We start from the raw sequence: 15,538 nt of genomic DNA, 5'->3' as shown, positions 1-15,538 counted from the left end.
TGGTATTATTGATTCAATTACAAAATGAAAAGTTACTTTATTCTTAAACACTTTCCAGGCTTTTGCATAATATTAACAAATATTTCAGAGCAACGCCCAAAGTCTGTGTGCATAAATTCCCCAAAAAAGAAGGACATTATGCAATGGCAAATGAGAGAGAGAGAAAGTGGTGCATAGTTGTTTGCCGGTCGCAGGACGTAATGCAAGTTGCAACCGGAAATGAGTAAACAAGCGTCAAATAGTAAAAAACACAAGAGTCCTGCCAAAGGGGAACACAATGCACTGCAATGCGATGCACCATCCAGACAGAGTGTTCTGCTACTGCTCCTGCTCCTGTTGCGAGTCCTTTTCGAAAATATAAATAAATGAAACATTAAACAAAACTGTGACTGCGACTGCGACGGCAACTGCGACGACAACAATGGACAATGCCTTGTGGAGTGTAAAGTACCGGGCAGTGGAGTGTTGAGTGTGGGCGCGTGCATAAGGACGAAAGATGGCGAAAAATGAGCGAAGACAACAACCGGATATCCGGCAACTTTATAAGGCAACCCAGTCGAGTATTCGCCACAAAGGACAACAAGCAAGAAGACAACAGGACACCCAGCGACGCCGCCGCTGCCGACAACGTAGTTTATTTTAACTTTTGATTTCCGTCCTCCATTTGTGCTATGCCGGCCGAGTATTTGCCACCTCCTCTCCACCCTCCACTCCCCCTTTTGGTAGTCACAGTTGGGCCCCTTCCCAGTCGACTGCATTGCAAATGCAACTCGTGCAGTGAGTCCAAAAGTTGCGACCCACGTCCTCGACAGCATCTTCAAGACGGAGACGACGATGCCCAGTGGCAGCATTAAAAATGAATTCAACTTGCGATGTTTTCTCGAGTCTGTTCTCTGCTCACACTTTACTCTACTCCTCTTTTTCCATTCTCAACTTTTCTCTGAGGAACTGCTGATGATATGCTAAAAGAATTTTGCCAGCCGGCGCGTAATTCAATTTACACAGGTTGAAAAACAATTCTTTTGTAGTGTGAAAATACAATAAGATATGATATTGACTGATTATTGGATTTCAATAGAGCATCAAATATGTTCAAGTGTTTTTATTTCATTGATTATTTAATATGTTATTGTTCTCGATTGTGAGATATGCGTACCCATTTTAAATACAACCAAAAGAATAGTTTCCTAAGATATACAAAATTCATAATCGAATAATATACCAAAGGCTATATTTATTACATTAATATATTAATATTACATTTAAATTAATCCATAAAGTGCTAAATGTACCAGATTTTTAAGCAAAATAACTAAGACCTGATTGCAACCACCATTTTTTGCCGTATAAAATATCATTTTAAACTGGCAAACATTTTAAATCTGATCTCAATCTTAATTACTGTTATTTTATATACATAAATCCGTGACTCTCAATTTAAAAGTACGGTTTCTATTTGATATTTTCCCATTTGCGGAGCAATATTATATTTTTAATTATAGATTTGTAAATATTTCGTGTTTATTATTGAAATACTTTTGTTGAATACATAAACAATTACAATAGGAATGGAATGTAATAAACTTGACAATCAGAATTATTTCAACTTTTAATCAATTAAAGTAGGCCAAGCCATCGTCTCAAAGTTAACTTGCTTTCTAGACATCACCGAATTCATCATTTTGAAAACAACTTTAGTGAGAAAACAATTTAAAAATGCAAAAAAAAAAATAAATATACTTTTAAGTGCAAAGTGAATTTATTTTTTACCAAACCTTTTATAATTTTATATATTGAGAAAAAAAAATCAAAAAGACGAAAAATTAAAAGTAATAGTACAACATAAATGTGAAATGCAAAACAAACATTGGATACAGAATATTATACCCTATAGGTAAAGACTACTTAGAATGAAAAGTAACACAATGCTTATTTCACAATATTTTTTTTTCCATATAAAGCGACAAGCGATTGCGAGATGTTCTTCTATGTGAGATGTAACATATATTAAATAAACTTGAGGTAAATGATTTTGAAGTAAATATACTTCATTTATTAATATTCTAATGAAATTCTTTTCCGCTTGCAGTAAAATTAACATAGTGCCATCGATAATAATAATAATAATAAAAATAATACACGACAATGATAATGATACACGACAATGAATATTTTAGACATTAATAAAAATTGTATTTGTACGCTGTATATCGTTTGGAGTTGAATATTTTGTAATAAAATATTTGCGAGAACTTAGGTGAGTGAATATTATATAAATAAGGTTTATTTTAATAATGTACCATTATCATTACAGTGCGGCAATCGCGTATTTTTGTTTATTGTAGAAGTGCATAGAGAAGCACGATCTCAATTCGAATCGTAAATTTTTTGGTTTTTTCCTAAATTGTATGCCGTTTATTGATTATTTGGAGTAAAGTTTAAAATTTGATGTGAAATATATTCTAAAATGTATTTATTTATTGCTTTTATATGGGAGCAATATGAAGTGATGTTGTCACAGAATATGGTCTGTGTTTTACAGAAGCAGGATGAGTTGATATCTTCTGCAGTTACTACTTTGACTCTTACTTCAAAAACAATCAGTTTGCCATTGACTTCTACAAAAGCATTATAACATTGAACATATAACATATTCATAACACTCGGAAAGCAACTCTTACACAGCACACAACAATTCTTAAATATACTCTGAAAAATATGTGGATGGATAAATTAGTTTCAATTCACTCAATACGCCAAGTTGGCCTTAGCAACTCTGACGCTGAAGAATATGTTGAAGGTGAACAGCATTGCGGCTTTGATTCACAGCGCGGCATTTTGAGGTGAGTCTTTTCAAACAACACAAAACAATAGCTCAACAATTTTGTTCGCCTCTTAGAACTCAACTTCTGCTGCTCGATTACAAGCAGTTCAAGGCTGCACGTCTTATACAGCGAATATTTCGAGGATGGCGTGTGCGTGATCTGCTAAAGAAGCAACATCGAGCTGCGGTTACCATACAAAGAATATGGCGGCATTATTGCAAAGAACGTCATAGAGTAGTCGAGATTCAGGAAGAAACACAGTCTTGTGTCCTGATCTCGCACCATTCGAGTTGCGTCAAGATTCAGGCTCTGTTTCGTGGTTGGTATTCACGCAAATATATCAACAATATGATGTATCTGAAAAACATACAATTGGCTGCTATGGAGGACATTTTGCACTCGATTATCTATAAGTTGCATTCGATGAAGCGCACAGATCAATTGCCAGGCATTCTCGCATTCCGCGAGGGAGAGTAAGTTGGGATATGTTAGGCACAATTTGCCATTTAATGTGTGTAAGGTTGTATCTTTCGATAATTTCATTTGTAAGTTTCTTTCCAGACTATTATTCCACTGAAGAAATTTAAAGATTTCATGTCAAGCCATTGTATTTAAAATTATAGAAATCTTAAAGTAGAATTTTTATAATTTATTGCCTTGCATTGGATTTATTTATATTACCATTCAATGATTACCAATTTAATTTAATTTAATTTTTGTTTTACCTGTTTCATTTTTAAAATCTGACATTTAATGATTTAACTTGACTTTTGAGTCGAATCTTTCTATAATTTCATTTATAAACTAATTATCAATCTCTTGTTTTGCGAAAAATCAATTGATTCTCAAATTCCACAATTATTTTAGTTTTCTGCAACCTTTGTCTAAATTTGGCATTCGCTTATTAAAGAAATTAAATTATGAAAAGAAACAGGTGAACTTACATTCTGTGCTCATTTCTATGGCGACAATATTTTATTGCAATTTGGTTGAAATATTTAATTGATTTTAAATACCATATCACAGGTTTTATAAATGCTTCACTAGAGAATGCCTCACATGCTGTCTTTTAATTGTTTTTAAGTTGATCATATTTCGCGATTTCGTTCATCTGAGAGCAGCTCTTAAATTTATAGAAACCGCATATTATAACTAAAATTGTGAATCCTCTTCTGCAATGCCATGAATCTGCTTTACTTGTCATTTAATCACCTAAAATTGATGGCTACTTCCGAGTTGCAACTCTTATTTTATCTGTTTTATCAGTTCGCTGAGTTTCATCAATCATCAATCGCTTAACAATTGCTTCAATTATAATACAAATTAATGATTTCGATGTTCCCATAATTTTGCCTCCTTTTCCCTCTTGTCAGAACGCTGGGCAAAGTGGAAGATTTCATGTCGACCATGACCTATCGTCTGTTCAATCGCTACGTGGGCAGAAAGTGGGCGATGAGCAAGACCATCCTTGAGTCGCAGCGTATGGACTTCAAGAAGGCTGTCGAGTACACTTGGGCACCGTATTTTGGCAATGATCACATCAATGTGTGCAATCCCCCGCCGCCTCCGCGACCTCCCAAGTCCTATGAGCGTCGTGAATACGATGTTTCACAGGCATTTATGGCATCTAAACGCGATGTTCAAGAGCAGAAAGCCATGAGTAAATCCATCTGTGAGTTCGAGTAAGTTTTGCAATGGATTTTTTATTAAACTCGTTTGCTTGCAGCTCGACGTACTCGTAATCACATTTTAAAAGCTCTGCCTTCGAATCAAAAGCGTTTTTGCCGCGATTTGATCCACAGCATGAAGCGTTGGACCATCGATGAGCACCAGAAACTCAATATACCCGATGACTTGAGGGTCGATAGCAACTTGAAGGGCTTCTTGGAGGAGCTACAAGGATATCTGACATCGCTGAATTACATTGAGAACTGCGATTGTTTGCGCGATTCGCCGCATCCACATAAATTAACTCCACGCTTCGATTAGGAATAATTTATACTCACATTCGCAATAAAATACACATATGTTTAAAATCCCATGCTTAACACGGTTAATCTGCGAAACCAAATCACTGCATTGTTCTTAAAGAATTTCTTTTTGTATTTAGCTATTATCAACGCCAGAAACGTCTGTCGATTGTCGTCGAATCAAAACACAAATAAGTTCAATCAATATTGGCAACAAATTAAATTTAATGATGTTTGTTGCTTGCAGCCAAAGTAAAGTAGCCCCAAGTATTAGAAGAAAGAAATGCCAGCGAAACGAGAGAAGAAATTGCTAACTCTGGTAAATATTTGCCAACTGACGCTAATGAACTTGGGCATACAAATAGGCAACACACCGATTCAGTTACTTCGAGGCAAGGCGATAGAGTCTGAGGGAAAACGAAATCATTTTCCCCACAGACTCAAGCAAAAGGAAAAGTCGAAGTCGCCGCTGCTCGATTGCCTTTGATTAAAGCGTTTTCCAGCACACAAAAATTTGCTCACTTATAGATTTTGCTCATGTGATTTTTTTTTTTGGCTTTTGCTTTTTGGAGAAACATGTTTACACAAAGAATTTTTTCTATTGATTGTGTGTGATTGCCACAATGTGTATGTGTTCGTTTTCACATGTGCTACAATGTTGCACAAGAAGCACGTTTGGGCTCCATTGTGGGCACACAAAAGTCAATAGCTCGACTGTGATTTTCCCATGCTCTCTTTTTCTCTCTCTCTCTCTTTCTGTACTTCTGTCGTTATTTGCAGAGGTTTCACTTGACAGAATGAAGCTACTTTTGGAGCAGGCTTTGTTTCGAGAATTACACAATATTCTGAAGAACTTAGCCATAATTTGTCAACTGCATTTTGAAACAAATATTGCCATTTAATAAATGTTTCTTGCATTTGCAAAGTCTACAAATATTTCATATAAATTCCAATATCACATCAACACATGACAAGTAACAGCACATTTTAATTAAGCAGACAGAAAAATGCCAGTCATATAAGCAGCATAAAATAGCAACAGAATTAACCCAAATATGCAAATAAATTGTTGGAAAAACAAGTCCTAGAGCCAAAGCTGCACATTAACTTCCGCAGCTCATTAAGTCACTGTCAGCCAGAAAGAGAGAGAGAGAGAGAGAGAGAGAGAGATAGAGCTAGAGCGTGAGAGAGGCAGAGATAGATAGAGATTGCCTAGTGAAAGCTAGCGGAAAATACTTGTATATAAAAATTTATGCGACGCCAACTGGACGACAGCCCCCTCACATCCACCCAACGTATTGGGCATCCTTCTCTCTTCCCTTTTCCTTTTCCTTTCCCTTCTCATTCTCTTCCCTTTTGCCAGACTGCCAGAAAGTTCGCTGTGTGCGAAAACAAAAATAAAACATTCGCCATGTAAATTATGAGGGCTCCAGCCCAGCATCATCAGCAGCAGCAGCTCCTCTGCTCACAAAAAGAATACGTAAATTAGCAAAATAAAATAAAAATATCAGCACTTGGGGCGCCAGAGGTCAGGCAAATTATATAAAAAAAGAGAATAAGAATTGTTGAATTTTACTCAACTCTCCACTTGGAAGAAAGGTTAAATGAAAATGTCGACGCATTAATTGAAAATACCAAAAAAAAAAAATGCGAAAAGTGTAAAAAAATGCCGCACATCCTTGGCCTGAAGTTTAATTAGGCCGTCTGCGTGTTGTGGCCTATATAAGAAATGCTTAAAATTTCGGTTAATGTTAATGTTGTTGGCCTTGCGCCGTCGAAGGTCAACGCGGTCTGGGCCGCTTGTTTTCTCTTGGTTCTGGGACGTTAAATGTTGAATACTGAATTGGGTGTTTGGACGTTGAACGTTCAACGTTCAACGTGGAGCCTTCAACATTGGGTGTGGCCAAACTAATTAGTGAGCATTTTGTGGGCGTTGCTGTTTAATGAAATTTTAATAGGAGTTTAATTGAAACTCGGTGTGGGCTCCACAAATTATTTGCAGCCAACTATTTGCGTCAAGAAATGTTGCGTAAAAGCAATTCATATTAATAATACGAGAGAATTATAAACAAAGTTTATATTCATATGTCTAGCATAATGCTTGTGGTATGTCAGAAATTTTGTATGTTGTGCATTAATAATGCTTCGCTTTGAAGTTAATGAATTGCAGAGCTTTCAAGTCAGTTGGTATTCTAGTAAAAGTTGCTATTGTTCATTGCATTTGCAGAGTTAGGCATAGATTGCATTTCTATACATATTTTGTAAGCAGTTTTGAACAGCAAATTAAGAAAATATTATAAATGCTATGCATGCAATGGCAAAGAGAAATAAATGAACAGAACTATTCGTAGACTTGAAACGTTGAATAAGTGCAGAAATTGCTCAAAGCTCTTTGCTAATTACTTGGAATTTCTTTCATTAAAATCAATGATTAAAATACTATGTTTCAATGCAATGTTTCCTCATGAATATTCTTACTTGGAGAATGCAAGCTTAAAGTGGAATATTTAATCTCTTAAAGTATATACGCACAACGTATTTCTGAATTCTGAAATACTAACAAAATAAATTGAAAGAAGTCTACTGCCACCAGTAATTATTATATTTCCCCGGAATTTCCGTTGCATAAAACACATTTCGCCCTTGTTAAATAATTTAATAAAAGTGCAAGAACTGTGGTTAAACAAGAGTCGAGTGCTTCACTTACTTGCTGAGGCGTGTGGCAACAGATTGATCAAGTTGTTGCTGCTGCAAATGCAGACTTTATACTTTCAACGGCTAATTGGTCAGGCACAAGGAAATTGTTTGTGGCACGCAAGCAACTGCAGACGCGGCAGGATTGTAATTGCTGGAATGCAATGCGAGCCACCGAAGTCCATTTGTGGGCATATGAAATATACACACACACACACATACACATACACACGTCCACAGTGAGTGCAATAATTAAACACACGCGCGGCAATAATGACAAAGCGAACCGACGAAATTTATAATAAATGCAGCCTTGACAGCAGTAGGAATATCACTCATACGCCTCATATGCCGCAGTATAAAATGCCTGGCATTTTTGCACAGTTTTGTTGTTGTCGTTGTTATGTTTGTTGTTCGTTGTTATTTGCGTTGATGACGCGGCGACAGCGACAGCGACGGCGACGGCGAGTTCGTTTCGATAACTTCTTAGGGTAGACCCAGTTCGTAGCGCGTTATCAATGAAACTGCTGAACTGCTGATTTTTCTCGTCATCGTCGCTAGCATCGCCCCAGAAAGCGTATTCTGTGCCAGCCTTCGTTGTCGTCGTGCGGCTCTCTCGTCGCTTCGGCTACACTTCGGCTCGCTGTCGTTTTGGGCGGGCGACTCAACTTAACGAAGGCAGCCGCAGCTGTTCTCTGAGCATGGTCAAAGGGAAATTGCTCAGAGAAATTCGCAAAGCGGGAGAGTAAGCAAAGGAGAGCAAGAATATTTGCAACTCTAAAGGGAAATTTACAACTGTTAACAGCGTCTGTTATATCTCAAAGGAATATTTTAAAAGGTTATTTCACTAAAGGTTGAAATGGTAATAAATATTGTATTCCTTCTGAATCATTTCCTTAACAAGAAGGTAATATACTTTTATATATAGTTTTATATTTATGCATTATTCATTTTATAAATTGTATTTTTAAATTGTATTTCAATTGGAGCATTAACAACAGTTGACAGGCTCTAAGAAAGTGAATAGTTTGTATTACGTTAAAATTCTAGTTGCTCTTTACCATTTATCTAACAGAATAATTATGCAATTAATTGTATAAATTCAAATTTTTATAACCAATTTAACAAATGATTTCCTAATTTATATTCTAATGCCTATTAATACTTTGTCCCAAAACAGAAAACTGGGATATTTTTATGGGAAATTTGTTGGGAATTTAAGGCTATTTTTTTTAAGTTTAAATAACTTTACATGAATTTAACGGAAAGAATTGTTGATAATTTCACAACTGCAAATTTTAATCATAAATATAAAATTGTTACAAATAATAGCTAAAATTTAAATTTTAAATTGTTTAAAAATATCTTATTCGAAAATAGTAAATTTAAAGGTTGATGATTGGCACAATAATTTTAAGAGGTTAAGCTTGTAGTATATAAAAGATGTTACAAATTAGACTGAATGTAAATATAAATTGTACATACGAAAAATTTTCAGAAAATAAACCAAATAGAGTTGTCTGCTGCCTTTTTTTAAAAAGTAAGTCTTAAAAGTATTTAATAACACCTAATAATAATTTATGAACTTTTTGCTACGTTTTTAATAAATATTTATATCAAAGCAATGACTTTAATTTATATTTTTATTATTCTTTAATTTTAATGAAGGAGATACTAAGCACCACTTCAACTTTTAATTCTCTCTCTTCACAATTATTTTAATATCTCTAGAACTTAAACATATACATAAGTCGTTCATTAATGGATATTAAATGGACAAATGATGCATTTAGCGTTTACTACTTAAGTCCTAATTACTTGCTTATAATGCGACATGCAGTTAAAACAATGCCTTGTTAACTGTGGCAATGTTTTCTCTATCTCTCCCATTCTATGTTTATCACTTCCCCCATTCATTTGACCATTTTCTGTCTAGCGTTGCCTTAGATAATCCGCAGCTCGTTAAAATGCTGCATTTTTTTTATAACGCATGTTTAGTTGAAAAGCAGCCGCTTTAATATGCTTAAAATGATTATGAGAGGCATCAGCAATGAAGGGAGCCAGAATGAGAGCAGGGGTAAGGATGTAAGGACACACAATCTCCATCCAACACTGGGCGTCTGCATACAAATTAAAGCATAATTTATAAGCGCGTATGTGTGGAAGATTTGACTCTGTTTTACCTGTTGGCTGTCATAAAAATTCGTTTTTATTGTCGACGCGGCGCCTAAGCCTCAAAATGAAATATGCATTTTGAATTGCCTTGTTTCCCCGCATCACTTTCTTTTTCGCTTTCTCTGTTGAGTATCTGCTGTCTAATGGAATTGCTTTTGCTGCTAGCAGCTAACACTGCGCTCTAAAATTAGTTTGCCAGTCAAACAGTGGTCGGCCTCCGCTTCAAACTTGGCCATGTTTATAAGTAGCAAATGAAATAGCAGCGAAAACTTCTCCCACGCATTATATTTTCCCGAAGTCAATTGAAATTTATTACAAACGAGAACAACACATGCAATCTTTCCCTCCAACCGTCGAATACCTTGTTTATCTGTCTATTGTTTTCTCTCTTTCGCACTCTGGGGTTCGAGTTTCTGTTCTTGTTGTTGTTGCTCTATAATAATTTACAAAACATTTTACGCTTCGCTTCTCCCGCCATCTGCATTAGTCGCAAAGTCGCTTTTTAAAGAGCTTCCAACTGACGGGGGAGTTGACTATAAGCATATAGTGTGCGTGGCGGGGGGTGAAATCGAGGGGGTAGAGGGGATGCATTATTTATATGTATGCAAAGAAAATCTTAAATAAGCAGCCTTGATCTATGGCCCGAAGTTGGCATGCTGGCTGACTAACTTGCTGCTGGCTGCTGGTTGCTGGTTGCTGGCTGATGGTTGTTGGCTCTGCCTGGCTTTGCATCCCACTGACTAATGGCCAATTATGATGGACAACCATTTTCTCTTGAGCTCTGGCAACCTGTCACGTTCTCTTCGCTGTATTTTATTTATAGAACAGCGTTTAAGCTAGCAAATTGCTCAGAAATATATTAAATAAAATTATGGTTTACAATTGCTAAATTAAATTGAGCACGGTTATTAAATTTCTTATTTGTATTTGAGACATTCATAACAATGAAACACTTGAAAATTTATGGATTTCGAAATTTACACTTTATTTATTGAATAGTCTTTGCATGTTTTAATTTTATTTATCTATAAAATGCATATGGATAGCAAGGAAATTTTATTAGCTAAATATATATAAAATTAAATTGATTATAACCAAAAGCCATTGCTGTTAGTATTTTGATAGTAATGTATTTAACCTAATAAAAAATAAATAAATATTTTATAATGATTTTCCATTAACTTAAACATTTTTTATATTTTTATTATAGCCTCATATTAAAAAAAAGAATTTGAGTTTGATGAAGAATTAAATTAGTGGTCAATAAATATCATGAACAACAATCTAATACAATAACATACAAATATATACATATATCCTGAAGGGACCTCTCCCGCATCTCATAAAATAATAATATTAATAATTAAAATAAATATATATTTATTATTTAATCAAATATTTTTAATTATATTCTATATATATAGTTTATTTCATATACACAATATTATTAACACCATTCTTTAAGTGGATTTCCTTAGATAAGAGTTGCCAATTTCAATTGAGAGTTTTTGGTGTACATTTTAGCAAATCTACTTCTCTGTGTTAATGCACTCTTCAGCTCAACCTCAATAACTCTTAAGGACTTACAGTTGTTGCTGCGAGCGTAATCCATTGGGCTAGAAATAAATACATTTGTGTGGCCAAAAAAAAAAAAAGGAAAACAATTTCCAAGTCATAAGCAAAAGCAATGCATCATTTTTATGCCGAAAACTTTACAACTGCCGCAGCGATGAGTGTGCCCAGAGGCAGCACACTCGCTCACACACACACTTACGTACACACACACACACACACACACACACGCACATTTGCGAGCTAAGCGAGCGCAGAGAGCACCCCAAAGGATATTAACAATAATCTAACCAAATTAACCCAAAGCACTAAAGTGTAAGTGACATTAAGTTAATTTTCGTGCGAGGACGAGCTCAAAGCGGATACAGCTGCAAAATAATCACAGTGAAGGGAAGCGGAGGCGGAGGCGGAGGAGTCGAAATAGCAACAACAACAACAACGACAGCTAAGGAGTAGAAAAGAAAAACGTTCGAGTTTTATTTAAGTTGAGTTTTCTTTTTGTTGCCACAAAGTTGCTGTAGTTGTTCTTGTTGTTGTTGGCTGCGTTGCAGCAACTGTGCAAAATTTCCCACGAGATCAATCAGCCACAGGCAGCAACAGCAAAAGCAGCAGCAGCTTGACTCTGCCTGTCATTGCTGTTGTTATTGTTGTTGCTTTTGCTGTTGCTGCTGCTGTTATTACTATCGTACTTTTTGCAACTTTTTTCTTTCCTTTTGTGAAACTTGAACGAGCGTCTGCTTTTGTTTTTGTATTGTCTATGAACAACAGCAACAGCAGCTTCTTCCTCAGCTTCAGCTGAACTTCTTTTTCTACTTTTTTTTTTTTTTTTGTTAAGGTTTTTCTTTCTATTTCGTTTCTTTTGTGTCGTTTTTTGTTTTACACCTTTTGGCATTGGCCTTTGCAGTGAGAGCAGCTAATGAAGCGACGTTGATGATGCAAGAGCAGAGCGGGGAAGTAGCTCAGTGGCGTCTATCCAAAAAGGGGGCTTAGTGAAAGCGAAGAGGAATGAAAGAGCACAAGATGATGGAGAGCGAGATATCAAATAGTACGCCAAGGGAATTCAGTCTGAAGGATGCACTGAAGAAAAGACACAAAACAGAGAAAAGTCTACAGAGTTTCAGAGAGAACTATTTCAAAGAAGAAACAGTAATAATCTGCTTGAGGTATAAGGAGAGCGAAAGACAACGATTCAATATTGATTGTCAGAACAAACGAAAAAAGTGTTAAACAAACAATAGAGAGAATGACTATAATAAATATTATTATTTTTAATTTATAGATTTTATATTGAAGTCGCCAACGCATAAGAAAAAGATGTATTGAAAGTTCGAAATAAATTATATAGTATTACTTAAATTGGTCAGTAATTTATACATGTTTCGAAAATAACTAAATTTCTATTTTATTAAGTGTTGGCGAACAATGTAATACAATACAATACATGAAAATTACTATTATTTGTTGCATCAAAAAGTTGTTAAGTTATTGACAAGGAACTAGTCATAATTATAATATTAAGTTTTGTGTAAAATATATAAATTAAATGTATGTTTATTCATTTTTGTGCAATACATATTAACTGAATGTATCTGTATGTAAATAATTTGTTAAGGATGTTGAAAAATTACTAACGAAGAGAGAATGTAGAGATATCAATGTAATCACTATTACTTTTTGCTTATCGTTATATGCATACTATATATCATTAATTTTTATTTATCTATAAAGATGTTTCAGAATTAAATTCATATAACTTTTACCTGTTGCATTAAGAAGAATTAATTTAATTTAGTTTTCTATATTGGTAACCATTAACAGAAACTTTAAGCTATCCATATAATAGCCCACTTCCCACTTTCACTTCTAAGCTCTCACTCCGCCTCTGTTCTAATCGAATTGTTGCAAACAAAAAATGCTAGAAAAAACTGTCATCAAAGCAATCGCAATCGCAAGAAGTGAAGCAAGAAACTTTTGGCGTTCATCTCATTAACGGGCCAACACTTCAAGGACAACTTAACGCTAATTGTCTTGGCTCTAGTCGTTGTTGTTTCTGTTACTGTTGCTGTTGTTGTGTGTGTAAGTTCAAGTCAGAGAAATATGCCGCCAAATGACAACGTTGAGGAAGAGAGAGAGAAAGTGAGGACAATGCCAGTTGATTGATTAATGGATGTCAACGTCAGCGAAGGTGACAAGTGGCCAGCAAGTCGAACAGGGATTCGTTGTGTGTGTCCTCTGGTAATCATCAAGAGCTGCCTACTAAATGATCTGCCAAATTGGATGTGGCTTCAGAGGGATGAGGCCAATGGAATGAAGAATACGAATGGGAAAGATTCTTGTGCCAAAAAGTATGCAATAAAATGTCAAAATGTCGCACGGCAAATGACAAGAAAATTGTTTGTATTTTCTTCGTGCGCTCCTCGTAACGAGCGAGATTTTCAGTTTTCTTCCCCTCGTATGCGGAAACATTTCATTTTGCGCCTCAATTGCTAAAAAGGGTTGCAGGACGAGGTGAGTAACTAAAAGGAGAGTTTCTTGCACAACTTGCACTTCCGTCTACTTTTGCATTTCCGCACCGCAACCAAAAAAGAAAAACCAAATTGCGCCTCGGACGCCATTTGCTGTTCATTGTCGTCCATTGGCGTCCATTGCGGATGTCCGTGTCGCAATTTTAATGCAATTTTTATGCGCTCGTTTTGACTTCCTATTATTATTATTCTTATTTACTTTCTGCACTTACATTATTTTTATTTTGTGTGTTTCTTTTTTGTATTATTTGTAGGTTTGCCAAGTTGGAGAATTTCCTCGGTAAGTAGAACTGCATTTCCTTTGCCATATACTCAGTGTCTTCCGTCATATCGAGCACAACTCGTACTTGTTGTATGCATATTGACTAGAAATTAGTTGCCTAATTCTTTTTTACACTGTGGGAGTGAAGAAAGTTTAGAATATGTTGAGCGTAAAACCATTTTACATGCTGCTAACCACAGGGCAATGTTTGGCAACTAAGCAAGCTCAGAGGCAGACCCCAACCCAGAAAACACTTGGCTGTTGTTGAGAACCAAGAGAATTCTATAAAAAGGCACAAAAGACGTCAGCAATGTCTACAACAGCAGCAACTAAAACAACAACTGCTATGTGAGTAGTATAACAACAAAGGCATCAATAAACAGTGTAAAAGACAGTCACCAGAGCCCAGGACAAGCAGACAAAGGACACGAAGACATGGGACACAGGCAACAGAGAACAGAGGAGAAAGAAGAAAGGAGACGGGAGGAGGAAGAACGGACTTGAGGCCGGCCATAAAGCTTCCGGCCACTGGCAGCTTTTGCTGGTCCTTCATATTTTTATCGGTTGCGCCATGAAGCAGAGCCGAGAGTGCCTTGAGGCAACGGGTTAAAAGGGCGTGGCAGCGGACAGTTGATAGTGTGGGGGCGAGACAGAGACAGAGAGGAACAGAGCATACGTCAAAGATGCTTTATTGAGTGAAACAAACAAAAGCATCGGCCTTCACTTCGTCTTCGCCTCGTCTCGCCTTCATCTGCCTAAGGAATTGGCAAACAATTTTAAAGTTGTGCGGTTACTTAAGCTCAGTATCCAGCAGCGGCTTCGCCTAACCGTTATTACCCCTAGCAGTACCCGCTCCCCACTCTCTTCCTCTCTCTACCCCCCCTTTGAGCATTCATACCACAGCCCAGTTCAATGGTTCTTCGCAGCAGCTGCCGCTGCACAAAAACAAAGCGCCCCGGGCGGGATTTTAAAAAGCACTTACCAAAGCTAGCACGGGAGGAGCTTTTGGCTAGGGTTGTCGTCGCATCGAAAGTACAGAGTTCAGAGAGGCAGTGGGAGGCGGAAGAGCGGGAGGAAACATACGCGTATGAACCGAGCAGCCTGCTGGCAAAATTTGCAAAATATTGACAGGCATTGGCAGCCTCAGCGTCAGCCACAGTTTCAACCTCAACCTCAGCCTCAGCGTGGATGCCGCTTGCTGGGCATAATTTAATAAATCAATATTTTATTAGCTGCAGCAGGGCTGACAGAGGGGTTGAGGATGAGGGGAGCAACAGTCTTGGCTGTCGGATCAAACAGGTCGCTTATCGCATTGGGAAGGTGACAAATTTAATAAACAGCTGCTATTAATGGTAACAGCTTGTGCTTGATTTTTTTTATTTCATTTTTAAATCAGCTGCAGTTGTGGCCAAGTTATCGGTAGACCAAACAATTTATCGATAAATGCAATTAACACAGTCTACGAACGGAAGTGAATTAACGCATAATTGCAGAAGGGTTGTCAACTGCATTTGG

General features: G+C 36.5%; 2 protein-coding genes across 2 annotated transcripts in view; one reads left to right on the top strand and one right to left on the bottom strand.

Annotated features, from left to right (window-relative positions):
• The window catches only part of LOC132798547 (cell adhesion molecule 3), a 90,838-nt gene extending 82,837 nt beyond the window's left edge, over positions 1-8,001 (bottom strand). The window contains exon 1 of the mRNA XM_060810442.1: positions 7,503-8,001. The gene's annotated coding sequence lies outside the window, so the exon portion shown is untranslated. The remainder of the gene's footprint in view (positions 1-7,502) is intronic.
• On the top strand, positions 1,675-4,891 carry LOC132798613 (uncharacterized). Its single transcript, XM_060810540.1, has 7 exons — positions 1,675-1,894; positions 1,962-2,022; positions 2,090-2,257; positions 2,315-2,843; positions 2,900-3,298; positions 4,199-4,497; positions 4,552-4,891. The coding sequence occupies exons 4-7, from the start codon at positions 2,719-2,721 to the stop codon at positions 4,812-4,814; spliced, it is 1,086 nt and encodes a 361-aa protein (XP_060666523.1). The 5' UTR covers positions 1,675-1,894; positions 1,962-2,022; positions 2,090-2,257; positions 2,315-2,718; the 3' UTR covers positions 4,815-4,891.
• Positions 8,002-15,538: the final 7,537 nt, after the last annotated feature.

The sequence above is a fragment of the Drosophila nasuta genome, chromosome 2L (assembly GCF_023558535.2).
Source record: "Drosophila nasuta strain 15112-1781.00 chromosome 2L, ASM2355853v1, whole genome shotgun sequence".
In the NCBI taxonomy this organism is placed as follows: domain Eukaryota; kingdom Metazoa; phylum Arthropoda; class Insecta; order Diptera; family Drosophilidae; genus Drosophila; species Drosophila nasuta.
The sequence above is the reverse complement of the archived record's forward strand: the minus strand, read 5'-3'. Positions and strand labels throughout refer to the sequence as shown.